The sequence below is a fragment of the Cyprinodon tularosa genome, unplaced genomic scaffold (genome assembly GCF_016077235.1).
Source record: "Cyprinodon tularosa strain WSP-4 unplaced genomic scaffold, ASM1607723v1 ctg15, whole genome shotgun sequence".
Taxonomy (NCBI): Eukaryota; Metazoa; Chordata; class Actinopteri; order Cyprinodontiformes; family Cyprinodontidae; genus Cyprinodon; species Cyprinodon tularosa.
Window position 1 is genome coordinate 1,045,218 of NW_024038331.1, and position 20,768 is coordinate 1,065,985.

The following is a 20,768-nucleotide window of genomic DNA, read 5'->3' on the forward strand; positions in this document are numbered from 1 at the left end:
AGACACAGTCAATGTAATATGGTTTTTCTCTCAAAAAATATGAAAAGACTCCAGAAATATTCAAACAGAAGTTAGGAGAGCATGTCTGCATGTTTTGAAACTGAGCTTTTCAGCAGTTCTTGACAGACTGAGGGGAGGCTTTTTAACCTGCTCGGATAAAATAAGAAATATACCCAACCTGAGGCAGGTTCTCACCTTCACAGTGATATAGAGAATAAAAGATCAAGGCACAAACCTGCCTACTGAAAAGGTTTCACAGCTGTCTCTTCTCATGCTGTTACACAGGTCAAATCCTACAGATCATGGGAATTAGATGAAAGACATTCAATATCTGAAATATATATTAATTTACACCAGAACTCCGCTTATTATATAGTTTGCAGTACCTTATTAAAGTATTTTTATCCTTTGAACATGTTTAACAATGTGTTTAATTGCAACTTTATATGGTAGATGGGGGCTTCGGTAAGACCAGTGATGGAAAAAAAAATGCAACAGAGCGATCCCTTAAAAATACATGTCATGACATCACTCCCTATTCATTTCAAGTGTAATAATTATATTCTTTTTTATATACATCTATTGTAAAAAGAAATGTAACTACTTAATTTATCTTTCTAAATGCATTTAATTGTTTGAATTTCATTATTTAATTATGCATTTTAAAATTAGATGATATATTTGATATTAAACTTGTGTATTAGATAAATAAATAAATGTTAAAATAATGGATCACCTCACAATGACTCAAGTTTGTCTGTGTCCAACCCCCACTAAGTCTTAAAGAGCTGCAAAGATCCACAGTTAAGGTGAGAATCTGTGGACAGAATAATTATCATAAATCTGTATTTCAAAGAGTGGATAGACGTTTTTGAAAGAAGACTTTTAGAAGTCAGTTTTGCAAGGAGCCACATAGAGGACACATCAGACATTTTGAAAGGGTAGTTCTGGACAGAATTTTATCCAACTTAACATAAAAAGCCCTATGTTTCAACCACTAACACTATGAAACATGCTGGTGGCACTATCATGCTGTGGGGATGTTTTCCTTAGCAAAGTCATATTAAATGGAAAGATGTAAATCTAGGACACGCCTTAAGAAAAGACTTCGAAAGACATGCGACTGGCTGCAGCCAAAGTTTAAGATCAAAGCTTATTACTGTGGTAGAATGGTCTAGTCAAAGTTCCACCTGATATTTAACTGAGCATCCGTGGAAAGAGAAGAAAAACACATGTTCATGGATGTTTTTTCGTGCTATACAACTAATTTTAAGTGGTAAAGAATATCCATACATGGAGAGCATATAGAAACATGTACTTTGCAGGTATCGTCACAGTTACCAAATTTCTGCTATGTATTAATTCAGAGCCTATATAAAATAATAACAAATGTTTTTGATTTTTCTTTAGCACAAAACCATTAAACAGTGATATAACTTTCCTTCTAACTATAAAAGAATGACTAACTTTTTTTTGGATGATTGCAAAAAAATCCCCTGAACATATGTGACCAACGATGCAAAAAAAAAAAACAAGAAAGTGTGTCTGTCAAACACAACAGAATCCTAAGGAAGTGGATAGACTTTTTTCAGCATCAACTTAAAATAAACAATGCAAATGGTGTTTTAATCCAATGAAAAACATATTTAATACCATAAATGACTAAATTGAAAGCCTTTGTTGTCCCTTGTTATAATTAATGCTACACTGTGATTGAGCTTCTTAAAACAGGCCAGCTACGGTATTCCTCTGTAATCCTTAGATGGTTTACAGTAATTACAGGAGACATCAAGCTGTAAGAACAACTTTGCCTCTTACAGTTTCCTCCTGGCCGCCCCATGGGATTCCTTCTCCCAGAGTCTCTCTTATCTTTTTCATTTACAACATTACAGATATATACTTAGCAGAAAAGCCTTAGTTTAAAGGGGAAAAACAATATATTTTAAGGATTTTTTTTATATTTTGCTGTTTTACACGGAAGTAACACTTGCCTATATCTTCTATTTGTAGTAAAATAAATTATATATAATTATGGAATAAGCCGATTTGTGATTAATTATTGGGATCGAAACATTGTTACCCAGCAGAAAAATAAATGTTTTAAAAAAACAGCTAAACAGTCACTTTGCATGTTTACTCTGGGTTGGGCTGTAAAAACAGGCTTTAGGAATGCGTCCCTTTTGTCAGACATCTATTAAGTTCTGGAGTCTTTTCACACAAACTGGTGGTGCTTTATTTATTCATTATAGTGTTGCAGCGATGGAGAAAGAGTGCTGTCTTTTATGTGGACGTCACCTTACAAATATGTGTTTGAATAATAAAAATGAGAGGCTATAATAAAAGAGTAAAGCACAACGTCAGGATGTCATCCACAGTGGAAGATTAAAGAGCAAGACCACAGAAGACTAAATATTGTTTGCTGTTTTTGTGTGTTCGAGCACACCTGTTAAATTGAAAGGCTGAATTTGACTTGATTGTTATCTAAGTGTTTATTTAGGGATTATATAATAAGATCCTTTTTAAATCCTGAAACTCTGAAAATGTCCTACCTCATGTCCATGTAGGTAAGTGAGTTTATCCGAAGGCCTAACGTGAGGTGACAGTTCAGTCACCTGACGTGCTGCAGGACTCTAACCAAACAGCCTTCTATCCTATTTGCAGATCTAGCACAGATTTAGCAGCAGAGATAGCAGGAGATATGCAGGATCCTGTACAGTGGGACCGTTTAATTAGGAAACTGGTGGGAAAAACGACCCGATGAGTTTTTGGAGACCAGACTGATGAGGACAGACGTGGGATGGGATCCCTTTTGATGAAGATAAAGCAGGTGTCTGAGTGCAAAATGCTTTGGTTCAGCAATACCAAAGCAAAAAGTCTGCCAGATGGAGGCACTATCAACACAGATGAGGTCAGATATGTTATAATATCAGAAGTGATCAGTAAGATTTTTTTATATTAAATCTGCTCCCTGTATCACATTAGTTGTTAACTTTTAATTTGAAATTCTAATTTTATAATTAACAAAATTAAATCAAAATCAATCTAAAAACACTGTTCTAAAAAGAGAAACGTTTGAAATGAAATAATGATAACATTTTTTAAACATTACTAGTGAAGTTATGCCTCTTACAAGCCTCTTTAAGTGTGTCTTTAACTGTGGTAGTATTTTCTAGCCAGGTTATTTGAGGTCATCTGAGTTTGAACAATTATTGGTTAAACCAAAAGTTCTGTGTATTGACAGAAGCTAGGATTAATTGAGTTTTCTATTAACATATTTTTGTATTACCGGTATAAGAAATTGAAAGAGTAATTAAAAGGGGGAAAAAACCTAGAAAGCAAAACCTAAAGAGCATAATGATCAGCAAAGGAATCTTTAAAATACATACATAATAGACAATCAAAAGTAAAATCCTTAGTATAATAGTGTATATAGTATATATAATCCACAATTAGTGAGGAGTACTCAAATAAATCTGAACTGGGTTTGCTAAATGGAGCTGATGGGATGACCAAATTACCGTAGGAGTTTCTTTCAGCAGCTATGTGAGCCAACCATACCGATACATTCGCTTGTCTGCTTTAACCAGCCCCTATAATTACTGTTTTGATTCTGTTCATTTTCACAAACACAAATCAAGTATTTATGTTTTAGTTCATTGGTATTGTTACGCTTCCATGGCTTGTGGTTATATCTATGAGGTACTTTATACCCAGTCAACCCATCAGTTGGTAGCAGGGTTACAACTTAAAGTAAGAGTAGTTTTTTTATTGGGTACCTACAGATTCCTCATAGCAACTACAATGTGTTTCCTAAAACATCTTAGTCTCCCCAAATACTTCACCAGTAGTATGTAGTCACCTAAAAGTAGCTTCAACATAATTCAAGTGAAAGTAAGAAGTAGCCATCAAATAAATTAATTAACTATAAGTAAAAAGTACTGGTAGAGGGGCTACTCCATTACAAAGCAACCATTTTTACTATTTAAAATTATGTTAATCATACAGACCATAATATAAAGTGACAAAACGATTCCTTTTGTTCTAAAGAACAGAATGGATAGGACTTTAAAATATATATATAGGAAAAATAATTCAGGCAGAAGAAACACTTCTCAAAATCTATTTTTTGACATAAAACATCCATTCTAGAATATAAAGGAAGCATGATGGCACAGTGTAAACTAACCCCATTGACAATATTTACTTCTTTTTTTTTTACCATGTATTATCTTAACTTCCATGTCATAAGAGCAGATAAAGAGAACATTAACACAGAAAAGATTGTGTAAAAAGAGATTACTCATTTTAATGAATCATAAACTGTCTGTTTATGGGTGTGTTTTAAATTTAAATGTGATTGTTCCTTTTTTAGGTAAAGTTACTCATAGCAGGTAGAGTAGCCAAAGATTTTACTCAAGTAGGAGAAATAATTTCATAATATTAGCCTCCTTGCCTAAAAAGTAAAACGCATGATGCTGTAAAACTACCCCTAAAAGTACATTTTTATTTTAAAAATAATACCCAAGTAAATGTAGCTGAGTAAGTCTAATTAGTTTCTTATCCTCATTTATTTTTAGCGGTCTTTTTCAGTTTGTTTCCCCTCTTATAACAGCTTAGTTTATCTTTGTAGATAAAAAGCTTTGGTTTCAAGAATTTGCATATCTGGGTCTGTCACTAGTTCAGGCAAATTCCATTAGTAGATAAGTAACCCAGGAAGTGATATATTTAATTTTCCACTAAAACCGGTTTGACAAGTTGTTTTTCATCACTGACATACTCTGTTTCAACGATGCATTTCTCTGGAAGTAAGCATCAATCTTTTTTTACTGGAATGTTCTGTTGTTATTGGGAAAAAGCAAAAAGATAAGAAATACATATAAACTAACTAAAAGTAAACTGGCATAACCTTGATCTTTCATTGTTTTTAGTTTAAACATGTTTATATGTAATGTTTATAGGAAAAAGTTGGATCCGGGTGTCATGTGACAGAGATGCAGACCTGTGGTTCTTCTGTTTACTACACCTGGGCAGACCAGCATTGAGTCAGAGACAAACAGAGCGGTACACAGACTAGATCAGGTGTCTGTATCACTCTGCTCCACTTTCCTGTGGTGTGAAGGAGGTTTAGTAAATAAAATATTCAGGAGGAACGTTTCTAAACTCACAGTTTTTTCTTTTCATGTTTTCTGTACCTTTCGGACAAGATGAGTGGATTTAGAGGGAGAAAGACGCTGGAAAATGGAAAAGAACGAAAGATAAGCAACGTGAGTGATGTTTAAAATCTATTAATTTAATTAACAAAAATTTATTTCACATATTGATCATTTTGCAAAGCCAGTCCAATTTCTAACAGCTGTACAGGAAACTAACCGGACAGACACTTGTGATTTTTTCCTAATATTTGGTTCCTGCTCAAATTTCTAAAGTACCTTTAAAATATTCATTTAAAGATTTTTATCTGAAAAAAAGAAAAAAGTAGCTTATATAAACTGTGTGTTGTTTTTTTGATATTTTGTTTTTGATTTTTTTGTGCAACATGATATATTTATATGAATATATTCAGCCAGAACTTATATGCTGTTATATTCACCCATGCTGAAATCGGAATGAAAGGAATTTTCTTGTTCCTTGCTTTTTACCCTTCAGGGCCTCCTTAGCAGTTTTCTTAGAAAAACCTTGTCTACCTAAACTATGACCCTTTTTACCCATTTGTCAGCATCTCTGACACTTCTTCACACCTGTCTGCTCCTTGTGATTATCAGTGTTTTATGAGGTTGTAGCAGGGTTCTTTTTTTCCAGGAAAAACTTTTAGTTCCTACTTGATGGTATTTTCACAATCATTAGGCCAAAATTACTATTCTGATTAGGGCAGCAACTAAGGAATATTTTGCAATTCAATGAATCTGTCGATTATTTTTTCAATTAATAATTAAATAGCAAAAGGTTCCTTAAAGAAGTTTAATTACAAAATTAAAGGAGTTCTGGATAGAGCATATTGACAGATTAAAATATTTTTATCTTAAATGCAAAATGTTTACATATTTTTTTGCAATTTTGGTATAATTGCTGCTCAAAGTGGGTAGCTCCCCCCCCCCCCTTTAGTTAAATAAATGGAGATCGATGGATTTCACTCGGTGGGCACTTTATTTTAGAGAGAACCGTTCATCATAAAGCCCTTATTGCATGGTAATCCACCCTGTTCAGATCTGGACAGCGTTCGCTTCCACTGACTTACAATAATGGAAAGTAGTCAGAGTCTAAACAAATTAAAGACACTTTGGTTAAACAGTAACATGTTATGAATAAACCTTGAGAAAGACTTTGGCTTGTTATGGGAATAAGTATGTCTTCTTTCACTCACAATGTCTCACTCAGGCATTGTGTGGCCTTGCAGTTGAAACAGACTGAGTGAAAATCGTTTTTCAGTGAGTAAATAGCATAAATCAATATATGAAATATGAGACATCTAAATTTTCCAACCACATGCATGTTTTAGAGTCTCTGTACTCTGGTAAATGATTAATCAAACACTGAATTATTTGATGATTATTTCAATAATCAGTTAATCATGACTAGTCTGTTTGATTATTTCAACCCTAATTCTGAGAGATGCCCGCTTTAACTCACACACCAATAGTGTTACACAACCTGCAGTGTTTTTTTCTTGACGGCAACAAATATTTCATCCTGATTCCTGTTTGTCAGTCTCAACAGCTAGAGTATTAAGTAAACTGATGTCCAAGAAAGTCCAAGGGTTACATAAGCATATGACATGGTAATTTGGCTCAAAATTAAGCCAAGTTTTAATTCTTTATGTAAGCTACTTAAGTGACTTGGTTCATTTCATTAGAGTGTAATAAAGACATTGGATCAATCTGAATACCTCAGACTGTAGCTCCTTCCTCCCACTCCTAGGTCCTATCCCTTCACCTTTTTGCAATGCCAACATTAAGGACACTATCAATGGTAGGAAAGGAGTTCTGCACTGTTTTGCTGAATCCGGAAAACTTTTATGATATGGATGCACACATGAATACGCTTATCAAATTAGGACTACAGCTTTCCAAAAAAGAACTTTAAAAAAATTTACACAAATGTAATTGAGCTGAAGTGCTCGAAGACATTTCACACAGAGTGCAAATTGTATAAAAATTTATTTTTGTTAAAATACATGAGGTGGGGTGCACCTATATATAGAATAGAATAGAATAGAATAGAATAGAATAGAATAGAATAGAATAGAATAGAATAGAACTTTATTGATCTCACAATGGAGAATTTCACTTGTGACATCTGCTCTTAGAGGGAGAACGGCGCACAAAGGAGGAAGAAATGCATGAAATATATATAGTGGATGGTGAAAAATAAAGAAGGAGAGATTTAAGGTGACTGATATATACAGTATCTTATGTAAAGTGGTTTTGTTTGTGCGGTTTCTGGTTTGGTGCATCCTGTCATGCAATGGATTGTGGGTAATCATATAGCTCCTAGCTATGGCTAAGAACATCAGGAGGTCCCTAGGCTAAATTAATGGGTGATAGGAAGCATACTGCTTCCTGGTCCTATTTCCTTCCTCACTGACAGCACTATCTGCATAGCACTTATTATGGTGACTGTTGGCTTGCTTCTGCCGTGACTCAAGTGTCCTCATTGTTTTGAGCTTTTTTAATTAAACCATTAGGAAAAAATGGTGGGCATCTGATTAAGGTATTTTTTTAGGTTCAGGTTCCATTTGATTTGTTGATTGACTCCTCCTAGTGGTCAGTTGTAGCCTACTTCCATTTTGTGAAGTGAGTTTGCAGCCTGTTTTTTTTTCGTTTGTGGCTGTTGTTGATATTTTCAGCCTTTGTCCTTTTGCTTCTGTGAATTTTGCTGTGATTGCACTTTTCTTCCTTTTTGTTTATGTGTTTTGGAGTTTTCACACTGTTGGATGCTTTCGCTTGTTGGCCAGTGTCCTTTACCTCATCAGCACCTGCTGTCTTAAAACAGAAAAGGATCTGCAGCAGCCAATATCATTTTTATTTATTTATGTTTTTTAAAACTACCACAAATCAGATAAAGTTAATCAGCATCGGAGATTCTAAAAACAGTCATTTAAAAATGACTTGAGACGCCTTGTGGCTTTAGTTTTCGTGTTGTGAATTTAATTTTTATGTCGGGGCTTTTGTTTATGACTTGACACATCTTGGCCACCGTAGTTTACACATCATAAAGTTTCACCCTGATCGCCTCACTGTCATGTTAATGTCCATGGCATTAGGCATTCTTACGATCTGTCTGCATTACTCCTCATAAAGGAACCTATGAAAAAATGTACCTAAATAATTTTTATGTCAGAATTCTAGGTTGAATATGACCTCAGGTAGAATACAAAACAGAAAGTTTGAATGGTGAAAAAACACCACTAGGCAAATCAATTCTTTTGCATATCAAATATAAACCAAATGATCCTTTGAAATGGTTCTTGCTTTTATTTGCTCCTGCATCCATGTCCATTCAGACACAGATTATCTGGCACTTTCAGTGAGGAGCCTGTTCTTACAAAGCTGAAAGAGACTTAAAACATGATATACATTTATGCAGGGCTGCATAGCAGGACTGTTGCCCTGCAACATGAGGGGGCCTGGGTTCGACTGTTGGCCAAGTGTCTTTATGCTTGGAGTTTACATGTTCTCTGTTGGACATAGGCATTCTGACAGAATAAGCAGGAGTAGATGGATGGATGGATGGATGGATGGATGGATGGATGGATGGATGGATGGATGGATGGATGGATGGATGGATGGATGGATGGATGGATGGATGGATGGATGGATGGATGGATGGATGGATGGATGATATCCATTTACCTCATTAACCCTCATTAGATTACATCGAGAGATAATCTCTGCTAAGTAACACATTCAAGGAACAATCTAGCTGGCCTGACGTCCAAACTTACCTTTAATTTTTTATAATAATGTTTCTAATCTAATCTTAATGAAACATTAAGTGTTTTGTTTACATTTCTTTGCTTTAAAACATCAGCTAGTCTTGGTTGAAACTGTTTTTATCAGGTCTTTCAAATTGAGCATAGTTTTTCCTTTTATTAAAAATTTTATTCTGAGAGTTCCAAAATCATTTAGAAATTTGTCAATTCCTTGTTCATCTGTTAGCTCTTCTATCTATCTGTGGTTTGTGAAAAGTCTGACCCCGGTAGAAATGTAATAAATTCAATTCAATTTTAATTCAGTTTATTTATGTAGTGCTAATTTCCAACAAAAGTCCTCTCAAGGCAGTTTGATTGGTTAAAAGTTTTTAATCTATGGAAAACCAACTGATTGCATCCAGTAAGTTATTTTACTAAACTCACTCTTCCTACATGAGCATGTGGCAACAGCATATATCTGCTTGCATTTTGTCATTGACTCTATAGCAATCACTCAGATCGAGCATGCATACAGCAAAAGGAGAGGAGAGGAAAAACATTTAACAGGAAGAAACCTCAAGCTCAACAAGGCGCAGTGCAAGCCACCTTCTACCAAGGCCGACTGGGGTTCAATGAAATAGAAGCAGATATACAAAGGAAAAATCTATAAAGATCTATAAAGACTTTCTATGTTAGAAACGATAATGCTAAACTAGCTCCACATGAAGCTCTCTTTAGGATAGAACCATTTAAGCACATAAGCTCTGAGCCAGTTTTTATGTCAAAGCCAAATAGAAACAGACCAGTTGAAGCTACTATGATGAGAAAAACACAGAGAACATAAAGTTAGGGGTTGAACTAACATATACTTCAGAATGGGAAGAGAGAGATAGAATAAAGCAGAATGATGAAAAATGGTTCCTGTGTCCTTCAGCAGCCTAAGCCTATAGCAGCAATTCGTTTCAAACATTTTAATTCAAAAATGGTTACAAACTTTTTGCAAAGCTATACTTATTTGAGTCTTGAAATATATAAAAAAGTGATAGAACTAATTGAATACAGTTCTTGAGATCTTCTAAAAACTTATTTTGGCGGTAAAAAAAACAACAGATTACTTTAGAAAATTGAATACCCTGATCACAGTGGACTGAACTTCTACTGTACCTAATGCATGTGTTGAACCTTCCTCTCTGTGACTTTTTTTGCGGAAAGTTCAATGGAATCCAGACAGAGCAAATGTTTGCCTCACTTTTGGCGGATAAATACATGTGAGCCGGTGCGTTTAAAAAGTCCAAAGGACAAAGAAGAACACCCCCCGGGTGTTATTTATTGCTTCAATACAGCTTTTATTGTTTCCAACCCCGCAGAACATCATTAAGTCGATCTTTTGTGTAAAAACAATTGACTTGACTTTTAGATCTCACGTCAAGATTGTCTAACTCAGTAAGAATGTGTCAAGACCTGCTAGGCCTGTAGTTAAAAGGATATGCCCTCATCAGGTTGGCAATCAAACATATTTTTTTGGAACAGCCTTTACTTTAAGTACTTACGCAATTATCTGAGAATCTAGTGACAAAAATAAAAACATAATAAAGATTAAACATTTCGCAACATCTTATAAAATTACAACAAAAGCTGATTGCATTATGTGCTGTCATGATACTGCGTGCCACAGAGATCTTAGAGACATGACTGAACAGACAATCTGTTTATATTGACTCAATGAGAGAAGTGCATGAGGCTCCATGAACACGAACCATATTTGTCTCCACCGGCAGTTTTAAGTTCATGTTTAATATGCCGGGCTCTGATAGTTCATGATGCAACGAGGTGGATAACTCTGAATATTTATATAAAAGGAGGATATGCTGTACTTTCATAATCTGGAGTAGTAATATCTTTGCATATTCTTCCATATAACAGCAATCCCAATGCATCTTCTCTAATAGTGTGAGAACATGCACAGAAAGACCTATCATTTTCTATGCTAGGAAGCAATTAGAATAGCTTAACTGGATTCTGATCTGTTTACTGTTAACTCTGCTGGGTATTTGCATTTCCACAGCAGCAAGATCAAACTTGACGCCTTCTTCTTTTTGCCACAAACATCCTTTAATGCCATGTTTACACTCCTCACATCCCATTTAAATTATAGTTATAACTACAAATATGTGTATTTAATGTAAAACACTATTTGATAAACAGCTAATAAAAAGAAAGGCATGCACAGACAAACATTGGGGTTTGATAAGTTTTTACTCTGGTTTAGTTAACCAGGGTCCTATTTGATTTATTCACATCATATAAACTAAAAGATTTAAAACGGAAATCAAAGAACAGTTCAAGGTTTTCAGATTTATTGACGCAATAAAATGATCAGCTGTGCTACGACTATTTGACGTTTTAAAGTATTTCCGAAAAACTCATAAATAGTTTCAATCATTTCTGTTTTTTTTTGTTTTTTTTATAAATCTTAGGTTTATTGGTTTAGTTATTAGACTAAATTAAAGTGTCCAGGTCCGCTTTATGCTATGAGAAATTTTATCTTCCCTCCTGGTTAATTACCTCTTTGGGAAAAATTTAAAATGTAACTTTAGTTAGCTTTCAGGTTCATTGAGTACATTTCACACAACAGTCATTGACTGTTTCACCCTAGAAAAGCCTGTTTAATTGTTATTTGGTAATTTCTTTTCTACCAGGCATGCAGTTCGGAAATGATTCACAGCCCTGGCAGGTTAAGGTGTAGAGTAACAGTTTTTACCAGCATGTTGCTTCTTGAAAAAAGAAAAAAAAAAAACATTTATGGAGCCGCAACTTTTTTTTTGTTGAAAAAAAAGCTACTTCTTATAATATTTAGAATCTTCTTAGAAGTATATATTTTGATCCTGATATGCTGACTTATTTTTTGTCCAGTAATAAAATCAAAGAGTTAAAAATGAATAATACCAGGTGTTGTTGGATTAAATGTGCGTAGGAATCCCATAAACACAGATGAACATGAACATATTTGGCGTGTTCGGCCTTCGTCTTTTGTTTGTACAGTTTGGTGTGCTTTGCAAACAGTAACCAAGCTTGTAACTGTTATATAAAGATACTTCATTAATCTGCCTTATGTAACCAGCATGACACATTCCTCAGAGTGCTGCTACCTACCAATGTCACCATGTGGCAGATAAACGGGGGCCTTGTCCTTTTGTAGTTTTCATCCCCTCAGTAACTCAGGAATTACAGGAGGTTCGCATGCATAGTGATTAAGTAACTTATTTACTCTCACTGATGTGGACAGCATCACTGAAATAATGAAACTCTGCTGTAGTTTTAATGTGAATTTAAACACAACTATTAAAATGTCCCTGTTTATATTAAACATAACCAAACATTTCTGTCCCAGGCTGTTTATGATCCTTTCAGTGGGAATGTTTCTCTCTGTTCTTTCCATTGTGCATATGTCATCAGAGTCCTGCAGGGGAGGCTAACTCCAGCAGGATGAGCCTGCATGGACTGGCACTAGTTCCCCGACTGGAGAACAGTCTGCAGGGAAAAGGGTTGGGCTGCTGGCGGTGCCTCACCCAGCCTTGTAAGGCAAGACAGCCGTGACTTCCCACACACTTAGTCACTAACATACAGACGGTCCGGATCACATCAGGCTGGGGAAAGTCTCAGACTGCCTCATCTGCTCAGGTAGATATGATTCTGGTTCTTTATAGGATTCAACTATTTCATGGATTATAGATTTAATTGCAGAGGGTTATGTTGTCTTTTTCTAGATTTGTATTCATTTTTTTATGTATCCAGGCTGATCTATTACTAAATGATGAGCTGTTAGATACAGATCAGGCTGATCTATTTCTAAATGATTAGCTGTTAGATACAGATTTTAAGCCTTTGTTATTTGTTTTTTTAAACAATTTCCCCAATTTATTCATGGGGTGAAAAGAATTGTGTCCATGCCGGTAATTGGTGATATGAAATAGTTTCAAGCCCTTTGACTTCTCCACCCATTTGCAACATGTGTAGTCATGTTGCTCAGTAATAAAACCTCCATGTTTGAGATGGATGGACCTTACACACGTCTGTGAATGCCGGTGATGCTGCCGTCTGTCGCTGCAAATTATTAGTGTTGTGCATAGATTGATACCTTTGTGCTGATGACTTCTTTATGACGTGTTGATCTGTTAACTGATCTCATCTGGTAATAGTAGCTGCAATACAGGCCAGTGTAGCCTAAACGCTGCTCCTGTCATTACATAGTAGGACACGGATGGTATAATTATCTAGAGGTCCAGACACTAAGGAAACCTGTGATATTTATGTTAGTCTATAAACATGAGTTAAGAAAGTGACATCTATCATTGACTGCTTCACTCTCCACAAATATCCAGCAGATATTTGTTTTAATAGCACATTGTAATGGTAACAGTAAGCATGGTATGAAACGATTGCCTTAAATTGAGTTAAAACTATATTTAAGTGTAGTTAAACATAAAATATGACATGATCTTAGTGCTCATATTTAAGGAAAGAATATCTGTATTTTTTTTATACATTAACTTTGGCAAAATTTGGTGGTATTTTTCAAGGAATGCTTTAGAATTTGTTCTGTTTTTCCAAGGATATCGAGAACACGTTATCGAGAGCAAGTTATCATATCTGGTTAGATAGTTAAGCCATCTGCTCCAGTGGAATCTGCAGTCAGCTGTTAAACAAACAAGAGGTTTTTAACCAGCATCTTAGCTTAATAAGAGATATTCATGCTGCTTCCTTGGTTTCCGCACCATCTGTATGAAATACTACACTGCCACTACTATGATACATTTTAAATGTAGTTTTAAACCAAAAATAAATAAATTTCCCATTTACACAGAGCTAAGATGAAGAAACAGGGCATATGAGGCAGAAACTCTTTGCTGCCGAATCAGTGTTTGCACCATTTCTTCTATCTGCCTACGTGAAGAAATGGTGCAAACACTGATTTGGCAGCATAGAGTTTCTAATAGTTCTATTAGTTAGGAACTTTTTGCAATTGGGAATATCATCCAGAATTTAAAACAGTGAACAAATGCAAAAATTATTGTTTACTTCATTAGCTGATTTGCATTTATAATTGTACCTGCAGGGACCTAATGTAATATATAGATCCTAACGACCTTCTGGAAACATCTTGAAACTTCTTTTCTTTGCCACCACTAACTCAGAATTTAACTGTAGTGAGATATTTCACCATAATTCATGAAACTTATTTTGCTTCAAATATTACTCTATACTTTATACTTTAACATTTATTCAGCTTAAATAGGCACTAGGTAGACTCTTACTGTAATCCTTAGATCCTTCTAATAAAACCTGTAGTATCCAAATTATATCCAGAAGAAAAAAATCTTAACAGATTTTTGGATAAACAAAAATAAACATATTTCTCTTTTCTGCACTTTACTGTAAGCAGATAGAAGAAATGGTGCAAACACTGATTTGGCAGCATAGAGTTTCTGCTGAATCATATTTGAAGTTCAGGTTAAAGCAAATCCAGTTTCATGAATTATGGTGAAATATCTCACTACAGTTAAATTCTGAGTTAGTGGTGGCGAAGAAAAGAAGTTTCAAGATGTTTCCAGAAGGTCGTTATGATCCATATATTACATTAGGTCCCTGCAGGTACAATTATAATTGCAAATCAGCTAATGAAGTAAACAATCATTTTTGCATTTGTTCACTGTGTTTTAAATTCTGGATGGTATTCCCAATTGCAAAAAGTTCCTAACCAGCAGTAGAAAAACAATTTACAATTTGTAAAGCAGCTATCCTTCTGCTCTTTTTTCTGGAATGCTGAAAGCAGGACACCAGAGAATGAGAGCAGACTCATTACTGCTCAGCTGAAAGGCATACCCTGATTATTAACTCCCCTTGCACTTTTCTGTTTATCAGCATTTTCTAGATATTTCACTAAATGCAGCTTTATCGGAAAACAATGCATTGATGTTGCATTCTGGTTGTTGCAAAGGAAATGTACACAGAAAGTAAAAAAAAAGTTAATCGTTTTGCAGAGGATATAAAGCTGGATGCTTGTGCAATGTTAACCTTCATGCTTTGCTGATCTGTGCAAGACTTTTTCTCTTCCTGATCATCTTCATTTAGACTTAAATGTTTGATGTTAGGACTTTATACTTTTTTTTTAACTTTCTTATTTGGTTTTCATGACAGAATATTTAAAACAATAATAAATCAATAACATTTCATAGCTCCATTGTGATCCTCTTTGAAAAACATTTAAATCACTGTTGTTTTGGAACGTGAAGAGAAAATTAATCATCCTTTATGAAAAATACTTGAGCCAGTGGGGCTGATGTTATCAGCTAAGCTGTTTAGTTTAGATGTAATTTACCTAAAGATTTGATCCTGCCTTGAGAAACGATTTTGCGCAAACATGTACCTTCATGCAGGAAACGCCTGCATCTATTTGAGGTTTGATCTGCTCTTTAAAGTTAAGAGAACCACAAAAATTGAAATCAAATGTTCCCTGAGCTGCATGGGCAAGCCCAAAAGGTGAAAGCAGATGTAGATTTACACATGACGGGTACTTAGAAGCCTGGAACTCATTACGTTTGTTTGAGATCTGAGTCTGCACTTGCCCATGACGCGAAAAGAGAGACTTGTGTTATAATCAGAGGAAGCAGCAAAGCGATAACCATATGTCCATAATGTCCAATTCATAGCCAACTAAGCAAAGTTGGTAGCAGAGCTGATCTCTTTTTAAGGTTAAAGTTTATTCCTAAATTTGAGATTTTTATTTCAGAAAGGTAACACTGATCAATAATTATCTAATAATCAACTAATATGAAAGGCCTTTATGGAGGTTTAAGCCCTATTGTACACCCCTAATTCTGTTTTTAATGTTGTATAACTGCTTGTGCAGCTAAACATGATTTTTTTTCTATGTTAGTATCAGTTTTGTTTCTGTGTTGATGCTCTGCATTCTTCTCATAGTCTTTGGTTCCTTTGTTATTGTTTGGACCTAGTTTGTAGTTTTCAGCATGGATTTTTTTAAAACCTTACATCTTTTATGCATGTATGCATAAAACGTTCAACACACAATTTCGTTTTTTTAATGAAAAAAATTAGAGATGTACTTAAGAGTACCCATGTATTCTTTTGTTAATGAAACCTATTCAGAGCTTGTGACAAACACCCATGACTGCAGATACGTATAGAAGGTTAATATGCGGTGAGGCGTGGATTACTGTGTTTCTTTGCACCCTAATCACCTCCCTGGGTGTGTCTGTCCCCGGATCAGCTCAGTGTCTTAAAGACAAATAAGCCCTCAAGGTTTTTTAACCTACGCTGCTTTAGATTAGAAATAGTTCCCGCCCCACCTGTCAGAATGTCAGCGATGATGGTTTTCAGGTAATACCATTATACATAAATACCTAGCATTCAAGCAAAGACATTTAGTTATAGTGTTACAATGCAACACGGAGAACAGGCTGCTGAAGTACAAAACAAAGTGTTCTCCCATTTTAAACAGCTACACCTACATGTTTAAACGTGATTTACAGCCTTTGGTGGCCCTACAGGTGTAAAAAAAAAAAAAAAAAAGGCATAAAATGCATCTATCTGTAATCTATAACCCAAAAAATAATTAAATGATGCATTTTGATATTGAAAAAAAAAATCTCATATGAAGACTGAATTGTTCTTTGCTACAGTAGCAATATCACACCATTGGCATTCCTAAAGTTTATATCATCAAAGAACCGTCTTGATCCAGATATGGTTTGGATTATTATCAAAGATTCAATCATCTTTGTTGTTATTTTAAAACTTTAGTTTTTACCATAGGAACCACAGACTATGACAATAAGGCAGAGCACCAACACTGAAACACAACATGATTAGTGACACTAAAATTGTATTATAAAAACAGAATTTTGCAAAGGTGACACTTTATGAGGACATCTCTAGAGCAGTAATGCATTGGGGCTGTCTCTGGGAAACACACATATTTAACTCCTTTAACAAATGTTGTGTTGAGGTCTGGACATCTGCTAGGTCACTCCAGGATCTAGAAATACTTTTTAAAGAGTCTCTCTGTTATTGGCTGAGTGGAGTGTTTGGGATCATTGTTCTGCTGGAAGACCCATCCACCTTCAATCTTTAACACTTTCACTGATGGAAGGAGGTTTAGGCTAAAAATCTCACAAAATATCTAAATCTGGGATTAGTCTGATTATTTTGACCACATGGGATGAGATCTTGTGGAGGGTCTATTCAATTATCATTTGCTTGCCTATTGTAGATTAACTCATTCAAGCCTTGTGTAGGTCTACAATCTTCTTCCTGGTGTCTTTCAGCTGTTCTTTATTCTTTGCCATGGTTGGGTTTGGAGTCTGGCTGTTTCAAGCTTTGGACAGGTGTCTTCTATACAGAAAACAACCCCAGCCTAATAACAAGTTCAAACAGGTTCCATTAATACAGCTAACAAGTGGAGGATATAAGAGCTTTTTATAGAAGAAGTTACTGCTCTGTAAGAGACAGACATCTTGCTCGTTTACAAGTGATCAAATAGGTATTTTTAAATTCTCAAAAAATCCTATTATGTGGTTTTCTGGATTTCTTTTTTCTCATTGATAGATGACATGTACCTATGATGAACATTACAGTCCTCTATCATTGTTCTAAGTTAGAGAACTTGTAATATCAGTGGGTATTTTTATGTCCCACTGTGCATTAATATTGAGTTATTATCCCCCCCAGTGAGTGGCCATGTTTTCCTTTAACAATCTCCCTGATTTATGAGGGTCAATAAACATCTGTCTCAAAGGAAGTTCTCTATTTCCTGTTTTGAAAAATACCTTGGACAGGTGGAGCTACGTCTTATTTTGTGGCTCATGCGTGTGCTTCTGCTTTAGAAGTCAAAAGAACCCTTAACCACACACTGCTCCCCGGGCACCGCAAATGGCAGCCCACTGCTTCCCAAGGTGATGGGTTAGAGTGAATTTCGTTGCACTGTTCTTGTGACAGTGTAATGACAATAAGTAATACTGGGGAAAAAAATAGAATGAAAGTGAAGATTAGTTTTAGCTGTTACGGAGTGAGGACATTTTTCCAAATGAAGGACATTTTGGCTGCTCCACACAAGCCACTTTGCTAGTGGTTAGGTTTCAGGCTAAGTTTCCGCTTAAGTTAGGGTTAGGGTGAGGTTTGCATAGGTAATCCTTATTTTAGGGCTATTTTTAGGGTTAGGGTATAAGAGGTGTTAAAAATGACCTCAAATCAATTGAAGTCAATGTCAACACATGGTCCTCCCGAACATATATCGGCTGGGTTGCTCAAGTGGTAAGTCACCCCTCCTGCAAACACGAAGCCTGGGTTCATATCCCAGCTGGGGGGACTGAGCTGCCACTTAAACAAGACCCTTCACGCTAATGCCTGCTTTGGGGAGTGGCGGCCTAAAGGTTAGGGCATCGTGCTTTGGATCCATAGGTTGTGAGTTCAAACCCACTCCCACGGTCTGACACTCTGGCTCCCTGAGCAAGACCCTTAACCCCACAGTGCTCCTCAAGGGGATGGGTTAAATGCACAGTTAATTTCATTGCTCTTTACTTGTGAAAGTGTAAGGTCAATAAAACGCTGGGAAAAAAATTGTATAGCAAGGTGTGTGTTTACCAAATCAGAAGAGCAAAGAGGTGTGGAGGATGCAGTATCCTAACAAAATCTAACCAATCTTGTTCAACGGATGACCACTATAGATTATTTACAGTAACATAGGTGTTTTCTGTTTATCTGTTTTCTCTTGCTGTGTGATGACATGAGATTCCTAACAGCTGTTATTTGGTTTTAGCAGGAAGTTTGTGGTTGTTCGCAGGAAAAGGGGAGTGGTGGAATATTTGTTTGTCACATGTTGTTTTACCAGCTTAAAAAAATATCTTCCCGACGGTTTAAAATGGCTCGTATCTTAACAGGCTATTAGGTTGCAACAAAGCCAAGAGTTGCTGGCCAAAGCCACTTAGGTGTCACTTTCACAGTAACCTGTTACAGAGGGGTTCACTAAGTGACCTTGTATCGCATACTTCTGCAACAGTGTGTGAAAAATATTTTCTGCTGTTTATATGGTTGCATTTTACAGCTGCTTGGATGGTAAATACCAGAAGGGTGATAGTGTAGTCCTTTCTCTTTGTGTAATCAAAGCCAGATACCGGTTGATAACATGGTCACAACATGCAACAGTAGATGTAAAAAGATATTTATGGCACAAAATAATTGCATTTTTTGAAAAATGTTGTGGTGGGGGAGGAAAAAGGGATGAAGCAAAAGATTGATAGAAGGATCTGTGTAGCTGTCGCTATATTGCAGATGTTACACAGGTCTGTTGTGGCGAGGAGAGAGCAGAGCGAAAAGGTCAAAGCTCTTGATTCAATGGTCAGTCTGCTGCTTCTCCTCCACTTAGAGAGGAGTCAGCTAAGGTGGCATGGACATCTTCTTCAGATGCCACTGGATGTGTCCCTCAGGCAGCATTACATGCACTCCCCACAGAAGGAGACCCAGAGGATCTCACAGGTCACAGGACATTCTGGGATGTCTCTCAGTTGGCCTGGAAGCAGCTCGGCTTTCCCCCAGCAGAGCTGTAGGAGCTGTCTGCAGAGAGGGAAGTCTGGGAATCCCTGTATAGACTGCTGCCCACGCATCCCGGTCCTGGATAAGCGGAAGATAACAAGTAGGAGTTGAATTAGTAAATCAAACACAGATTAGATTTTCATACTTTTTTACTTCAATAGGTCTTCCTGTTTGAGATTATGTATAAAAGGAATCATTTGTTTACTTTCAGAGGGAACTGATGGGTCAGGTGTATTTAAAGGATTTTGAATGACATCATTACTAGCCATGATAATAGGTTGTTCTCTAAACTTTTCAACTTGTGCCAAAATACTGTTTAACTTTACTTTAAATGATGCATGTATAAGCACATTTAAAGCTTCTCTTTTCAATTTTCCAAATTAAACAAACTGCATCTCTCTTTATGGTTTCCATTGAACAATTTATGACTAAGTATCTTTGTTTTAGACTGGTTCTTGTCAAATTCCTCTCTAATAGAAGATGAAAGAAAATACTGGAACAACATACAGAGTACTTCCACTGAAATGAAATAGGGAAACAGCAAAACAGGTCTACACCCACACAAATTTACTGGTGAATGCTGGGGGGGAAAGGATACTTACAGTATATTGCATAGAGAATATAAAGAAAGCTATGTAAAGAAAAGTGAAAAAGTGAAAAAGCAAAAAGCGAATAGATTTTCGAATCGTTTAAATATACAGTACCTTCACAATATATAATGTTTACACCCTGTCCTGTTCAAAATCTTTTCCAGTCCAGTATCTTACAGAACTTTTGTATCACAGATTTGATCTCTTGCAGATTTTTTTTTATAATATATTTATAATATTTTTTTTTATAATATGGTTCTCTACTTTTATTTGTTACACATTCAGGCATTGTTTTACCCACATACAGAACACTCACAGGAAAAAGGAAAACAGTTTATTTACACGGATTGCATGTATTCCAAATTTAATTCTGGGAAACAGGAGTGGGAATGGCAGGGTTCTCTGAGAGATGGTCAGGGAAATAACATGTATTGAACTAAATCGAGGGTAATCTGAATTATATAGCCAACTTGGAGGTTGGGATTAATCTGCCGGGGGGGAGGGTGAGTTGTGTTGAGGAAATTCTGTGAGTTTTGGTACCGGTGGAGTTTGTGATGGAAGCAAAGGAATCCTAACCTGACAACAGCCAGATGCATGTCTCGCTCTGCGGAGTCAGGTTAAAGGAATCCAGGGATCAGGTTTAATGAAGTAGTGACTTTAAT

The 20,768-nt window shown here is 35.8% G+C and overlaps 1 protein-coding gene across 3 annotated transcripts in view; it reads left to right on the plus strand.

Moving 5' to 3' along the window:
* Positions 1-2,717: 2,717 nt before the first annotated feature.
* The window catches only part of tuft1b (tuftelin 1b), a 32,929-nt gene continuing 14,878 nt past the window's right edge, over positions 2,718-20,768 (plus strand). Inside the window, exons 1-2 of one of the 3 annotated variants that reach the window (XM_038279315.1) lie at positions 2,718-2,908; positions 5,205-5,264. In XM_038279315.1, coding sequence (XP_038135243.1) covers positions 2,798-2,908; positions 5,205-5,264 — 171 coding nt within the window. In that variant the 5' untranslated portion in view covers positions 2,718-2,797. Of the gene's footprint in view, positions 2,909-5,204; positions 5,265-12,523; positions 12,590-20,768 lie in introns of those variants that run through there. The other 2 variants (XM_038279314.1, XM_038279316.1) reach the window with 2 other exon arrangements.